The 17403-nt window shown below is 36.0% G+C and overlaps 1 protein-coding gene across 1 annotated transcript; it reads left to right on the top strand.

Moving 5' to 3' along the window:
* Nucleotides 1-10511: 10511 nt before the first annotated feature.
* LOC145045571 (Cyclophilin-like peptidyl-prolyl cis-trans isomerase family protein) lies at nt 10512-14568 on the top strand. The gene is made up of 6 exons (XM_078993893.1): nt 10512-10814; nt 11475-11562; nt 11846-11938; nt 13070-13102; nt 13210-13266; nt 14287-14568. The coding sequence occupies exons 1-6, from the start codon at nt 10615-10617 to the stop codon at nt 14395-14397; spliced, it is 582 nt and encodes a 193-aa protein (XP_078850019.1). The 5' UTR covers nt 10512-10614; the 3' UTR covers nt 14398-14568.
* The last annotated feature ends 2835 nt before the right edge of the window (nt 14569-17403 follow it).

Below are 17403 nucleotides of genomic sequence, written 5' to 3'. Positions count from 1 at the left end.
AGTCGTATGATAATGTCGAAATCATACCGAAACTTAAAGACATTAGATTTGAACATAAGACGTTTACAGACAAAACACAACCGTGCAACCATGAACAGAGTTACAGTACTTTAGGTTTACCAGAAGACTATTGCTGCGAATAAGGTATACTACAAAAGACAAGTATACGTAGCACGAGAGTCCCTATACAGATAGGATCTCGCAAATGGTAAGACTCTAGTTGCACTAGTTCTAGATAGTTTATAAGTCTGTTACAACGAAACGCCTAATTTATATATAACGTGGTTCCGGAGCAGGCTCTCCTGCAGCTGTGATCCTGAGAATTCTCCCATCTTCGCCAGAGTTCATTGCTATCGGGCAATCTTTCTTGAAGTGCCCTATTTCCTCGCATTGGTGGCATGCCTGGGTAGTACTAGCTTTGGCGACGGGATTTCGGTGTTTAGCCAAAGTTATGTGGACACGAGTGCCTTCCTCGTTACTCCACCTTGGAAATTGTTTCCTAAATCGTTCTGCACTATAACTCGTCTTGCGTGCATGGTTAGTCTCGATGAAAGGGACTTGAGTGATGGGTCGTTTCGGCGCTCCACAGTCACGAGCATGATGCCCTATGTTTAGGCAATTGCAACATTGCATCTCATGGCAAGTCCCATGATGATGGAAACTACATTTATCACACTTAGGGAGTTTTCCCTCATATGGCCTACTCGGTACGGGAACGGCAGGGGTTTCCACTTGCTGCTGTTGTATAGCTAGCTTTTGGGCTCTCTTGCGTTCCTTCCGGGCTTGACGCTTTCGTTTCTTGTTCTCTGCTTTCTGGCTTTGTGAGCCTGTGACTGTTACGATTTGGTGACTTCCTGGATGGATATCACGATTGGGAACTTCATTCCCATCAGCAGTATCGACTGTGTTGCTAGCGCTACGGTGCGCAATGACCGCGGTTACGGCAGCCACTACAGCAGCTGTTAATGTCGTTTGAAAGGTAGCGGCGTCCATCGAAAAAGTATAGGTCTCGTTGCTTGGCTGGTCGTTTCCGGATGACGACATGATTCTGTAATACGAAAGATAAGGATTTGTGAGCGACTTTAGTTGACCCTGATGTACTTGGATTGTTCATGTAAAGAGTAGAAGTATGTTCTCGAAAGTTGGACCTACATCCCCATGATGCAGTCCTAGTCACGGGTGGAAGTAAGTTCGTAGTATGGCCTCAAGACGTTTGTCATTCGAGCTGAGGTATAGTGGGTTAGTGAATAACAAGATCCAACCACTGAAAGAGACTTGGAAATGCCTCTGGTGATAAATCGCTATAGTCCAATGATTTGACTAAAGCATGATTCAGATAGACTCTTATGAATGAATGACAAGAGTACTTGAATGAAGAATGACACAGAAGTTAGCCGGCTGTCAATATCTGTGATATTCACGATGTAAAGATTCTGGAAAATGACCTTGGAAAGGTCTTACATCATATACACTAAAGATAGTTCCTGACAGCATAAAGACCTAACTAGAATACTTACGGTACAAGATAATTTCATAGAAAATGCCACATCCGGCATAGACAGAAAAATACGATTCCTTTGTATAAGGGAAATAAAGTAAAGCGTCTACTACTGACGGCGGTCATCCCTCTGGTGAACTCGTAGTTCAACCAATTGACGTTCCATGTCAAGTAGGTGTCTTTCACGCACCATCTGGCGTACCCGGAGCTCTATGACTCCGGCTCGTGATTCGGCCAGTACTTGTAGCAGGATTTCATGGTCTCTCTCTGATCTCTCGTGTGCATCTTCTAGATGGATGGTGTGGAGGGTATGCATTCTAGTATATGCGACAACTTCTGTAATTTGATGTAGGGTTGTCCTGCCTTGAATCTCATTTCGGGCCACTCTGCGGACCAAGATTGACAAGACTATATCTGTTAAGCCCTCTTTGCTCAAGTCATGAAAGCTTCGGTCGCCATCAAATAGCATAGACTGATCTTGTCCTTGGCTCCATATTTCCAAGCATTCCACTTACTCAGGGTCGGGCCATGAAAAGCCGGAAGAGGGTTAGGAATTGGAAAGGAGCTGCTTGGGGTAGGTTCTCAACCTCTGGTTCGGAGTTAGCATCAGACGAAAAGTCTCCATCATAACCAACCAGCTATGACTTCATTCGGAAGATACTGGTTGTCAAGGGGATGGAGTCCAGTTATGATTTCTTTGCGAGAATATTAGGGTAAAAGAATAATTATTAGACGATCTATCTAGATAATTATGTAGAAAATCTTCATCAGTTACATCGCTATTTGTGAAGTGCATACCAGCTATGTGTAATCTAAATAGGATAGACCTTCGAATAAGTGACCTTAATTCCAAATTCACACAGAAATAGGGGTAAGGCAAAATTATCACAGATTCTGAGTCTATAACATCCTAATTACATGTAGCCTCAGTGTATCCACTTAGCAACTATCAACTTAGTAATGAAGATCCCATTTTAATTCTCAAGTATAAAGTACTTATAGTAACACCAAATACTCCTATAGTATTTTAAATTTATTGTTATGTTCTATTGTTCTCATTGTGGTAGGGTTGGTAAGATTTTAGCATTGTTGCAACCACACACCTAAACTTAGGCACATGCTAGTCAACCCTCGGATAATATAGGTGATCAGGCTATATCTTCCCAGTTTTGACCATATGTCTCTAAGCCCACTTTTGTTGTCCAACAATCGTAATTCTTTTGTACTGTCCTAGTGACACTGATTTTAGTATGAATGCAGCACGTATACCTACTTAAATATTTTACTATTTAAAGTATAAACTCTTGATCAGAGTATTTTTAATCCCTTATGTATTTATAGTTAGTATATCTTTTATGGGTTGATATACTTAATTCACTATAAACAATGCTCTGATACCAATCTATCACACCCCAAAACCAGGAACGGCGGAAACGTTCTGGGGCGGAGGACGTCATGTATAATATCAACAACAATGTAAAGTAGTAAGCAAGCAACAACATCATCCATTGCATTAATAATATAATTATTGTACAAATGTGTTCTGTCAAATTTTGATAAACACTAAAGCATAAATCAAAATGAAAGATAAGTCTTGAACAAGCTCCATCTTCCTTTCTCCTTGCATCGGTACCTGTCTATGATGACCTGAGGATACAAGTAATTTTGAAAGCGAGTATCAGCTTTAAAGCTGGTGAGATCATAAGTATTTAGTGTCTTAATTTGTATGTGAGAAAACGTAAGTATATGTACTTAAAAGTATTGAAAGTGTATATGAACTGTAAGTGTTTGAAAAACCCTAGAATCCCTATGATTCCTATTAATAACAAAAGGAGTCTTCTACCAAGACTTAACTGTTCTGTATGTAGTCTTCTACCAAGACCTAACTGTTCTGAATGTAGTCTTCTACCAAGACCTAACTGTTCTGAATGTAGTCTTCTACCAAGACCTAACTATTCTGAATGTAGTCTTCTACCAAGACCTAACTGTTCTGAATATTACCCTTTGGTACTAGGGTAACTATCATTGTTAACTTTAAGACATCCGTAGACGTACTCTTACCTCTGTTGCTAACAGCTGGGTATAGGAATAGTTAATCCCTTAATCGTATACCTGTAATGGTACCAACCGTTTGACATCCGTGGATGTACTTTCACCTCTGTGGCTAACAGAGATTTTAGGAATGGTCAATTCCACAACTGTATCCTTGGGTACTAGGATAATAAACCCAATCTATCTCGTCGGTTATGTGATTGAAATCACAAGGTAAGGATAAGAATGAGGGTTTTGATAACAGAGTCGATACATATAAAATGTAATAGGACTCCTCTTGATATATATATATATATATATATATATATATATATATATATATATATATATATATATAACAGTGCTCTTATAAGCATGATCATGTAAAAGTAAACATGTATATGTACTTATGTAAATGTGCTCATGTAATTGTAATCATGTAAAAGTAATCATGTATATGTGCTTGTGTAAAAGTGCTAGCTGTAATGTGTGTTCTCTCTATCTAGCAAGTATAGTAATGTACTGTAATGTTCTAGAAAGTATTGACTCATGAATGAACTGACTCATTGTATGATATCGCATCCTAGTAATGGTTCTAGTATCTTCCTGAACTACCCATATGGTAGCTTACTAGTAAACTAAGTGGTACGTATTGACGTGGATGTATACCCTTGCTACCCAAGGGCATAGGATGAACTGGAAGGACCTTTTATGACTATATATGTACACATGATATATAACAAATCTTTAAATGACTTTCGGACGAATACCCAATGTCCCACCAGACCACATCTCAAGGCGCAAAAAGGAAATAGGGTGGATAGTCTTCCTATGTCTTTTAAACATTTCTTATATAACTATACATATAGAGGCATGCAATTTATAATAAAATAAAAACATAAGTAAGTTTTGTAAAACAATTGAAACAGAAATATTATTTTAAGAGAAGATCGACTTGATGTCAATCTCTAAAACAATTTGGAGGCATAAGTATAATAAAACAATTTTGAGTACAAAGGAACATTTGTTTGAAACACAGTTGTAAATAAGTTTGAAGTATGAAAAACAGAGTAAGAAGTACAGTGTAAGAAGTAGTTTGAAAACATATAAAATGTTTATAAAAATCATTTGAAGGAAACTGTTTGGTAAAACGGCTAATGAGTAGCCAAATCTTTTGAATGTTGTATATTAATCACATGTGATTGATGTAATAAGTAATAATGTCCTACCTACAAATCACATGTGATTGACATAATAAGTAGCATGATTCTACTTGTATCCCCCCCCCCCCCCCCCCAATAAAACATTTGAAATAGTTTAAAACATTAGTTAAGGGGTATGAACTCACCTGCGGTAAATGACTGGAATTGAACGGATTGTTATTGTACGGAAGGATCGAACAAGTGCTTGGTGTCAAGTGGAGACTTAGACACACACAATGATCCTAATTACATATGAAAACATATGTATATAAATAATTAGTGATTATAACACTAATTATACAAGTAATAACATTTAAGCGCGAGGATAACACTTTTTGTCAAGTGCTAGGAGGCTAAAGGGTTGCAACAAAGGAGTGCAATGCCCCTAATGTGAGTTTAAGGTCAAAATATCATATTTATTAGAGTTTACGGCCCAAGGAAGTAAGTTCCTGGCCGTAAACTCCCAACCAAGGTTTGGGATGGTACTTTCAATTACTACAACCTTAGTGGGAATTGTTTCAAGGCATATACAAGTGTTTGGGCACCATATTGACTCCTTTGGGGAGTTTACGGCCCAAAGACCCTTTCCCTTGGAGTTTACGGCCGTAAACTCCCTTGGGAGGGTGATTATGGTGCCTTCAAGTCTCTCAAATAACTAGGAACAATTCTAGGCTTTTGTACTTGGCCTTAAGAGGATTTATGGCACCATTTGGTACCATTTCTTGGAGTTTACGGCCATAGAACATCTTGGGCCGTAAACTCCCTCAAACATGGGGTTCTAAATGTTTTAGCTAGTCCATAACTCATCCAGGTACTTGCCTTAAAAGTTTCTTGACCTAAGGAAGTGTCTAGGGTGTCATTTGACCCCTTTATGGGAGTTTACGGCCCAAGAAATGCTCTTGGCCGTAAACTCTTCAACACTTGAGCTTTTCATGAGTTTCCTAGGTCCTAAACACTTTAAGGTATTTGTCTAACATGAAATCCAAGCCTTTGGGGGTGATTAGGGCACCTTTAGCCCTTGGAAAAGGGGTTTACGGCCCAAGAAATGTTCTTGGCCGTAAACTCCTATAAACTTGTGATTTTGAAGTGTTTTGATGTCTAAAATAGTCACAAGCATATGAGGGTTAAATTCCTTAAGCTTTAGGGGTGAGCTAGGGCACATTTGTCCCTTGGAAATGGGGTTTACGGCCCAAGAACTCCTTGGCCGTAAACTCCTAAAGTGTGGTGATCTTGGATGATTTTGGACATGTAACAATGTTATAAAGCATCTAACAAGTATTAAAACACATCTAGGGAAGTAGACTCACAATCTGGGATGAAAACCCGAAGATCCGTCAGAGAGAAATGGGCTTTTCTCTAAATGGAATTCAACTAATGAACTAATTTGGTTCAGAATTCTATTTATAGTCCTGAGATTTTTGGCAGAAAATATTTCTGATCTCGGAATGGATTCTAATGATTCTAGGATAATGGAATTTATAGTGTTGCACAAAATCCTAGTGCAACCACTCTCCTAATACCCCTTTTTGGGGTAAAACCCTAAATCCGCCAAACTTATTCCAAAAGTTTGAATTTTCATTGTAACTGCTCTACTTCTATTGGATTGAAGTGGTTTGATTTAGAATGGAAATTTCGGGTTGTCACAGCCACATTTGTAAAAGAGCATGAGGCTTCAATTGCTAAGGCAACCTCTGCTATAGATGCCTCCACCAAGTCCTGCAAAGAAGCGACCGGAAAAGTCGAAAAACTAATTCATGATGCTAACATTTTTCTGGCGTTATTACAGGGTGCATCGGAGTTGAATGCAAACAAGGTGAACACCAGTGTGGAAAAGCTTGTTGTGTCTCTTGAGACTGAAAAGCAGTACTTTTCCACCATTTGTCAAAATATCCAAACAGATAACACTTAATTGCAGACATCTATAAATGAGCGTCTCAATAAACTCCAAGAAGATTTGGCCATGGAAAGCAGGATCATGGATGAAGTGGCTCTCAAAACAACTCAACTAAAGACTAAGTCACTGCAACTTTCTCAGGCAAACAAGAAGGTTGGCAACCTTCGCTCTGAGAGGATCTTCGTCAAGACTTGTGTCTCAGATGTTCATGCCATTCTCTCCAATGTTCTGGAAGCTCACGACTCAGTTCTCACTCTTTCTGTCAGACGTCATCTTGTAGAAAAGCTTGGTCCGACACTTGAAATGTTAAGTCGCATAGAGGGTGTTTCGTAGACTGTTGTCCCTCCAAAATAAGGGGAAGAAGGAATTACAAGCACTACTCAGCCTCCTATTACAAGCAAAACTGTTCCACCGAAGGTCACCACTGAACGACCGAAGGGTAATGAAGCTTCGGTTCTAGTGCGAAGGACAAGGGAAAAGGTGTTCTAAAAGATAGTGACGAAGAAGAAAAGACCATTGTTGAGGATCTGAAGAGAAATTAAATGGACAGGGAACTTGATCTCAATGCTAAGGCTGCTAGGGAATCCGAAGAGAAGGAGAGAAAAATGAAAGAAGCTCGCGATCTCTTGGAAAGAAGGAAAACGCTTTTTCCTCTTTGGTCGGTGGAAAAGCTGATTAAGGAAGCTATCGAATGTCCAAGCACACATTGACTTGAGCCAGTAGTGTCACTAGACTGTGAGAACTGTAGGGATTCTTAGTTTGAAATGCCTATAACCCAAAAGCCATTTGTCTTTCATTGTTTGCTTCCTATTGTTGAAGTTCCCCATCCTGACCCAAAAGTCGACAGGGATCTGATTGACTACTATCTTGAGTTTTCTCAGCCTCAATATCTTACCTGGAGCGCTCAAAAGATAACGACTGTCAGCGTACTAAAACCGACTGCAGAAGGGAAATTCATCAATGTTAAATTCAAGGTGACCAGAGGTTCAACTAACTCTGAGCATACAATTTCTCTGGCTGATCTACCAAATCTCAATCCCCATGACTGGATTGTGCTATACAACTTTTTGCTCACCAATCCAGTTGAATATGAGCCAATCATCGATCACATCAAGAGGATGTTGGTGTGCTACATTCTAGAAGTGGCAAAGTTGGATCAAGAAATTGCTTCGGTCCTTAAAAAGAAGCCAACGGTGGTACCCATTGGTTCATCTAGCGACATCAACAAAATGAAGATAGGGAAGATAGACCTGAAGCTCAACTCTGTGATGTTCACTGGAGGCGAAGGTCAAAAGTGCTTGTTCGGTCTAATTGATAAACATCTTTTCACTACAACTTGCTTGGAACACGTTTTGGATATCATACATAGGTGCAAGTAGAACAGTGAAGGTGACAAGAAGTATTTCACTGATATGATTAGATGGTATATCGATTTTCATCAAGTCCTACTTGCTATCATTCTGAAGTTGTTCAAAGTGGTGAAGCGTACTGCAAGAAATCAACATAAGTGAAGTCTCGCCCTAATTGACGCAAAGAGGGAGATTGTTGGGACCTGAAGTGTTGCGTCTTTGGCTTGCTCCTTAGCCTAAGTTTATTATTGGTATGGGCCTGTCTAACCGTGTTTATTTTTATTAGGGTTTAGTATTTAAGGTGCATGCATGCATCCTTTGTAATGATCGCTTTCATTATTATTCTCATAATTGTACTACAAACCCTAGCTTGCCTCTACAGTGGAAATTCTTTATCGAGCTCCGCTGAGGCGTGACTATTCTTGAATCATTAAGCAACACTTTGATTCCATCTCGTGTTTACTGTGTTTGTTTGTTTTTATTAATTAACCCGTTGAAGATCTAATCGATCTAAGAGTTCTCAACTCATCACAGCATACAAACATAATATTGTCTTGCCTCTGGGTACATCTCCAAAATCAATATCTATGGAAAAAAAGGTAAGTATGATGCTATTATAGTATAAAATTAAAGTACAACGGTATTATATAGTACAAACGGAAGTACAATGCTATTATGGTATAAAATACAAAAGTATGATAACTATTTAAATACATTAGAAACTAACCTTAAACGGAAGCATAAAACCAGCAACAGTATAGTTGTGTACTTTCGTCGATTCGGGATTGACCTGCTTAAATATTCTAAATTTTTCTATTTTAACATTCCATGCATCAACCCTGAAGTATAGGTCCAAAAATATGTATCCCATGCAAACCTGCAATTTTCAATCTATATATTATAATTATTATTGTATTTATACACAGTTTTTAAATGTAATAACTGTTCCAATCATATATATTATCAACAAGCTTGTATATTGCCGTGGGAATGCACGATTTAACGTCCCATCCATGGAGACCTTTCAACATAAAAACAAGCTGGATAAGCATTACCGTATCTTTATCCTGAAGTGCCAAATAATTTGGAGACATAATGTACTCTTCTAAATCTTTGGGCCGCAAACGTGAATCTGTAATGTCTGGGAACAACCGAGCCCGGAGATTTGAATTTGACTGACCTCTTTCGTCATGGAGTAAATCCACATAAGGACCAAATCTTAACCCACTAATCAAAATATACTCAGTTTCACCAAAATCCAACTGCATCCCCTGTATCTTAAACAGAAACCTCCCCGATTCAAACACTTCTTGAGACCGTACTTCATGTAAACATCATCAAATGCACGAGTAAGGGGTCACCATTGGGGACATGCATTCCTAAGAATCTTCCAAATGATGAAGCTTCAAATAATGCTCGTTGTGATTGACTTAGCCGCGAAAAATAGTCTTTACTGATTGTACCGACCACACATTTTAAAGTTAAATTAGCTTTTTGTTGGAGATCATTGTGCTACAAAACGTTTTCATTTAATTTAATATAAAACATTAGTAACTGAAAATAAAAACAAGGTTTTAAAATTACATAGTAAATTCGGTTAAGGTAATAAATAGCAACGTAATTTCAATTTACATTATAAAATTAAAAAAAATACCCGATTATACCATTCACATCAATGTACATTAAAAACTAAATACCAACGTACTTTCAAATTAATTGCTATAAAAGGTTCATTTTGAAATTAATTGATATAAAAGGGCCAAAAAAAGGAAAAATGGAATTTTAGGTCAAATATGGTGGAGAGTATAGGTCATTCCGCGGAAACCCCTATGTAGAGTGACATATCCCCTTCATGGAATGGATCTTCACCATTTCAATTAAATATTAGGTCATTCCACGGAGAGTATAGGTCACTCCGCGGAGCGCCCTATGTAGAGTGACCTATCCCTCCGCGGAATGGATCTTCGCAATTTCAAATCCATTTTAGTTCCATTTGCGCCTATTTGCAGGTTATGAATTGCATGTTCATACTATTTTAATCATAAATCTAGTCAATATGAAAAAAAGGAAACATTAATATAAAGAACGTGATAACGGATTACCCAGGAGCCATATCCATCGGCGGAAATGTTGGGGAAATATCGATCCATCTGTTGTTGCCGAAAAATGTGTTCCAAAGTGAGGTTGAAGTTGATGTCAGAAGAAAGGGATGCCGACGAGGGTTGCTGACGGAAGAAGGGGAGTTGCTATCGATGCGGAGAATTGAATTGAAGTTGAGGGAGCAGGGGGATCAAAGAGGAGACCCGTTTTTATAATGAGGGGAGAAACGAATTTACCAAAACACCCTGATTTCGCCGAGCATTCGTCGGTCCGCGGAACTCGTAGAGGGGAGCTCCGCGAAATGTATGTCTATAGCTAGAATTTTTTGTTTTTCTATGACTAAATTTTAAAATCCCAAAAAAATATTCCTTTTTTGTTTGCTAAAACTAGAGAAGGGCGACCATTAAATAAAAAATCAAGTAGGTTGCGATCTTATTTGGCACATTTTGTCCCAAATAATTGGTTAGACTTAAAACAGGGTTTTAGAAGAACAAACAGGAAACATAGTCGAAGCAGAAGCAGAAGCAGAAGCAGAAGAGAATGGCGAGTGGAATAGCAGGGGGAGGAGGGAGCGGGGGAGTGGAGTGGCACCAGAGGCCTCCAAATGCTAGGAACCCGATCGTCTTCTTCGACGTAACCATCGGAAGTATACCCGCCGGCCGTATCAAGATGGAGCTCTTCGCCGACATCGTTCCCAAAACGGCCGAGAACTTCCGGCAGTTCTGTACCGGAGAGTATAGGCAAGTTACTTTTACACAATTATTTTCATTGCTCCATCCATCTCGATACTAAAATCCACTTTTAGGTCTCAAATATGTTGCTTTATGTTGGATTCTCATGATACAAAAAACCAAGAACAAAATTGATAATCGTAGTAAATGACAAAGTCATTACGATAGATAGAATTCTGAGGTAAAATTTTCAAAATATCAAAAGTGGATTTCGAGTCTAATAAAGGACTTAGGGTTGAATCATTAAAATCAAAAGTTCCTGTAACTATGGCAGATTACGAGTATTACTTTGATGATTGTTATTGTTTAAATTGTTTCTTTGATGGTAGTGGTATCTATATCTTCCCTTTCTATGTTCTTCAATGTTACAGTCCTTTTTATGCATTCAATTTTGTTGGGTTAGGGTTTTAGACTTGTCTTTAATGTTCATATTCATGGCATTTGGACACCCTTCCAAAGTGGAAAGAGTTTCACATTTCATATGGAATTACAAAAGATATGAGTGACATAATTGATAACCTGTAAAACATGACTATTCTTTTTACTAAAGAAATTGGTTTGTGAATAGTTTTACACAATTCATCTTTTCTACCCTCAATTTTTTTCTTCCATGTTATCAAGTCGTTTCTACTAATTTGTTATCTACTTTATCTACTGGATATTCTGCAGGAAATCTGGACTACCTGTTGGATACAAAGGATGCCAATTTCATAGGATAATCAAGGATTTTATGATACAAGCTGGTGATTTCTTAAAGGTTTGTTTCTTTTCTTTCCACACACATTATGCTTCAAATCACTATTCATTCCATTTTATCTTGAAGTGTGACTATAATGCTAATGGAATTCCTGAAGTTGAATGACAATTATTTATTTATGTACTTCTTAGCATCTCAACTGTTGATGCTCAAATTATGTATCTGTTACTTTAAAGAAAGAAACATCATGAATCATGAATTCATGATAATAAGTAATTTACACATTGAAATTGCTTATAATCAGAAGAGAATTAGAAAATAATAAAGGAAGACTTGTATGCAGGGTGATGGCAGTGGATGTGTATCCATATATGGAAGTAAATTTGAAGATGAAAATTTTATTGCTAAACATACTGGACCTGGTCTTTTGTCAATGGTAAGTAAAATTTTACCATTATATTTTTGTTACTCATTCATATGTAGAATTTGGTTTATATTCTCTTGTTTTCTTTCTTTTTTATTTGTTAAATTGATGGAGTACACTTGTTGAAGAATAAATCAATAAACTTAAGCAATTTTTATATAACACCCCTTGAGAATAGGAAGCATACATTCATTCATAGAGATAAACATTGGAATAATATTCAATTGAAAAACCATAGTGTAAATGTGGCAACATAAATACATAATCACTTAACAATAAATCTAAATACTCTATTACTATAAAACATATGAGCACAAAACATAGGGAGTAATATCAACTTAATGAAATTGGAAGATATTTTGATGACAACTAAAGCTGAAAACAAACAGAAGAAATTCGGTTTCTATCACCAAAAAATAGATTTTTCGTATTAAAAAAAAAGTTAATTTCAAAAAAGACCTTATATTTTTTGTTTTTTTCTGGATTAAACCTCAATAAAAATTGCCTGAAAGACCTTGTATTTTTTCATTTTTTCCGATCTGGGCCTTTTAGTAATTTTTTCCAAAAAAAAATTTGTATAATGTGAGAGTCTTTTTGAGAAAAACTAAAAAAGTTGAGGGTTTATTTGGAAGCATTTAGAAGGTAGAGTTTTTTTAGGAAAAAAAAAAGGTAAATCTACAGAAAAGTCTCAAACTTTTGGGAAAAGTTTCAATAAAGTCCTAAAAGTTTTTTTTTTTTTTTAAACAAAAAACTGAAAAAGTCCTGATTATTTAACATTTTTGCTTGAATTAACGAAAAACTCCTTTTTAATATTTGAGAAGCAAATGACAGATTATATGATTTTCTCAAAATAATGCGACTTTTCTGTTCAAAAAAAAACTTTTAGGACTTTATTAAAACTTTTTCCAAAAGTTTGTGACTATTCTGTAGATTTCCCAAAAAAAAAAAAAAAACAAAGTTGGGGGCTTTTTCGGAAAAACTGATATGCAAAAAATAAATTTGAGGTTTAATCCGGAAAAAACACAACATATAAGGTATTTTTTTAGATTAATATTTCATATTTTTACCGAAGTTGATATGCTTTTATAATATTGATCATAATATCACAAGATTTATGCATTTTTTTTTTTTAAATCTTTGCAGGCCAATAGTGGACCAAATTCTAATGGGTGCCAGGTACTTGTAATTTTTTTATTTTCTTTATAATATTTATTACTAAAATAATATGACATATTATTTGTAATAAAGAATTACCTTGTAATGTTTTTTTATTTCTTTTGCAGTTTTTTTTGACTTGTGCTAAATGTGATTGGCTTGACAATAAGCATGTGGTATTTGGGGTATGTTCCTTTTTTCTCCTTCTGCAAAATGAAAAAATAAAAATAAAAATAAATAATAACTACTTTCATCATAAATTTACCATGTACTTATAGCAATGTCATTCAAATATGAAACAATTTTCATTAGTGACATCAAACCTTTTTTTTTTTCTTTTAAATATTAGGGCTAAATGTAAGAAAATGCAACATACTTTATAGGGTTAATCTCATAAAAGACCTTATATTTTGTGTTTTTTTTCTGGATTAAACCTCAACATTAATTTTTGCCTGAAAAAGACCTTGTATTTTTTTTTTTTCATTTTTTCCGAAAAAAAAAACCCTAAACCTTCTAAACTGCATCTAAATAAAACCTCAAACTTCTTTAGTTTTCTAGAAAACCTCACATTTTACATTTTTTTTTGGGTTAATCTCATAAAAGACCTTATATTTTTGTGTTTTTTTCCAGATTAAACCTCAAATTTATTCTTTTACCTGAAAAAGGCTTTGTGTTTTTTTTTTTTTTTTTCCGATATGGCCCTTTGTCATTTTTGCCAAAAAAAAGTTGTAAAATTGAGGGTTTTTTCGAGAAAAACTAAAAAAGTCGAGGGTTTATTTGGAAGCATTTGGAAGGTTGAGGGGTTTTTTTCGTAAAAAAACAAAAAAATACAAAGTTGAGGGCTTTTTCGGAAAAAAATGAAAAAATTACAAGGTCTTTTCAGGCAAAAAATAAATTTGAGATTTAATCCAGAAAAAACACAAAAATATAAGATCTTTTATGAGATTAACCCTACTTTATATTCCATTATTTTTGCGTATTAGATTATCCTATGTTCATTTCTTTCTATTTCAACATTCTACTTGCAATTCTTTTCCTATTAACACATTGAAAAATCTACCTAATAATAGTATTATTGTAATTTGATTTATTTTTCTTGATAAAACATTATGCTTCAAAAAGTTTACCCTATTATAGCAATTCTTGTATTTAAATGAAAGTAAATAAACACTTTAATTGTTTTTATTTTTTATTTTTTTTTACAGAGAGTTCTTGGTGATGGTCTTTTGGTGGTGAGGAAAATTGAGAATGTGGCGACTGGACCAAATAACCGCCCTAAACTGCCATGCATTATCGCTGAATGCGGGGAGATGTGATGGGGAGATGTGATGTGATGTGATCTATTACATTAGTTATCATACCAAAAAACGAAATGACTAAAATAACCCTGATCAAATTTAGAGCACTACTAGCTAAGCCAAAGAAAGGGTGTTTACAATTGGATATTTGAAATTTTAGATAACGTATCGATGGGATTTTCGGATTCAGATATTTTTGAACACCCTTTTGAACTTTTTATAATATTATGTTGACAAAATTCTATGGTTTTGGTCCAAAAAGTTTTGGTGGTGCAACAGTGGTCCAATTTTAGATACTTTGTGTGGATCTGTCCTTATGGTTATCATTTTCTTGTGGGTTTGGTTCATACCTTACCTAAAATGATAATTATGCCCTTAATTGATTCCTTTTTAATTTCTTTTAATTAATTAAAAAAACCGAAAAGCCCACCCCACCTCCCTTTAATCAACATCCCTCTCTCTTTCTCTCTCTCTCTCTCTCTCTCTCTCTCTCTCCACCGGACTTCAATCCACCATCGTCAACCACTACAACCTCAAAATCTTTAATCAATTGTCACCACCATATCTTCATCTCCACCATAGAAGCGACTGAAAGCCAACGTTCATATTCCAATCACAACCACTACCACCTGTCAACACCACCAATATCTGTTTAATTTTGTCTCCTCGATGTGGAAATCAAAGCACAATAACTAGAAAATTACAGATCAGAGAAGTGAAAAAATATTAGATTGAATATGAAATACATCAAAGCACTTCAAGAACTTAGAGGATTTCAGCAATTTAAGAACGTTCTCTAGTGATACTCAATTTTTTCATTGTTGTTTGATTTCTGTTCGAATAAGATGGGAATTTTATTATCGATTTATACTAGTGTGTATGTGTGTATTAAGTACATGTATCTTATGAACAAAAAGGGTCCAAAGAGGGATAAAGAGAAGGGGTGGGCACAGTAGGTATAATATGTGTATGTGTGTTTTCAACCTCTTCTCATCTGCAACCATTTTCGATTAACCTCTACCCACCGATACCATCTCATACCACTATTCACGTTTCATCTTTGACAACCACAAACTTATATCCTCAAATCAAACTAAAATTCAACACCAAACCATACCAAATCAAAATCAAGAACAAACCCGCAACCTGCAACTAATATCAAAGCCTGCAAATCTTTTCAAGTCTTTTTAGTTCCAATAATTGCCCCCCTCAGATCCAAAAAATTGAAAATGGTTTTAGAAATCCATTCCCCATCAAGAAGGCGTCGACAGGCTAAAGGAGGGAGGGGGAGGCGGTGGAGGAGATTGCCGATGGTGGAAGATGAGTGTAGATGCACCGACGACTGTGGAGGTTCTTCAATCAAGGTTGCAGACAACAACCAGTTTTTTTGTAATTTGGGAATGGGCTAAGGGTCTGAACGGGAAAGGAAAACGAGTATGGTGGGTTTTGTTTTTTGTTTTTTGTTTTTATTATTTTTTTAAATAAAAATAGATAATAAAAAAATCGAAAAACAAAATATAAGAACATAATGGTCCTTTTAAGAAGATAGGGACTAAAAATAATAGAAAGATCCAATTTTAAACAAGTGGTGCAACATTTTCGATCATTTTTATAATTTTGTCTATTATGTGCGACTAATTTGTTCTTTGTCATATTTGAGACACCTTTTGTTTGAATTTTAACAAAGGCATTTTAATGCAAACAGAATGATTTTATAGGTAAATTTGTAAAAAAAAACATATTGTGTAAGATTTTAAGTTCAATTATGCACTTAAAGTTTCTTTGTTGTGCAAAACCACCCCTTCTTAATGAACTTAATGCAAACACCTCTTCTTTTTTCAGTTATGCCTTTGACAAAATTGCAAAAATGGTCCCTGTGGTTGGCAAAATTCTGCAGTTTTGGTCCAAAACAAAATTTTGGTACACCACTGGTCCAAAATTGGATCTTTCTATTGTTTTTGGTCCCTATCAGCATAAAAAGACTATTATACCCTTAAATTTTTTTTTTTTAATTTTTTTATATTTATTCAAATGTTTTTCATTAATTAAATTGAGAAATCTCTCTCTCTCTCTCTCTCTCTACATGATTCATTAGAGGAAGAAATAGGGCATGTTCATCATCTCTCCCTCTCCACAACTAGAGATGCACAAAACCCGAATCCGATCCGATCCGATCCGGATCCGAATCCGATCCGGTTTCGCTTACGTCATCAAAAATCCGATCCAGTCAAAATCCGATCCGAATCCGGTCAAAATCCGATCCGGTTCTAACCAAAATCCGAATCCGATTCTAATCCGATTTGAAACCGGTTTAAATCGATTTTAGTGGGTTTTAATCGGATTTTGGGGCGGATTTGGATCCGGTTTTTAGCGAATCCGGTTTACGATCCGGTATCAAATCCGATTTGGAATATAGGATTAGGATCCGATTGAAAATCCGGTTTTAAATCCGATCCGATCCGGTTTGGTCAAAACCGGTTTTGACCCAATCCGGTTTCGGATTGGATCCGATTTTGAATAGTGAAACCGGTTTTTGTGTGCATCTCTATCCACAACCTGCAACTAAAAACAAAAACATATGAACATCGTCTTCTTTGAGAGGAAAACGGGATTGTGTGAGAGATAGAGATGCAGAGAAATGGGTCCAGGAAAAGAAAATGGTTGCAAAGGAAGACTCGATTCACTCTTTCTCTTCCACCACCATCTCCGTTCTCTGATCATATCAACCACCATCTATCCACCGCCACCACCATACAAATTCAGTCTCACCACCATCACCTTCATACATTATTAGATTTTTTTTTTCACAAATCTCAATCATTCAAGAATCACCATCGAGATTAGTCTAACATAAACAAGAATGAATCAACATCATGTGAGGTAGAATTGATTAACAAATTGTAAAGCAAATCGTGAATGATAAAACAGATAACGTGATACCTATTCAACCATTTCAGAACCTGATTCAGCATACCAAAACCCCCACCATCTCAATCAATTTCGAGAATCATCATCGATTATCAA

The sequence above is a fragment of the Lactuca saligna genome, chromosome 1 (assembly GCF_052625555.1).
Source record: "Lactuca saligna cultivar CGN05327 chromosome 1, ASM5262555v1, whole genome shotgun sequence".
In the NCBI taxonomy this organism is placed as follows: Eukaryota; Viridiplantae; Streptophyta; class Magnoliopsida; order Asterales; family Asteraceae; genus Lactuca; species Lactuca saligna.
The sequence above is the reverse complement of the archived record's forward strand: the minus strand, read 5'-3'. Positions and strand labels throughout refer to the sequence as shown.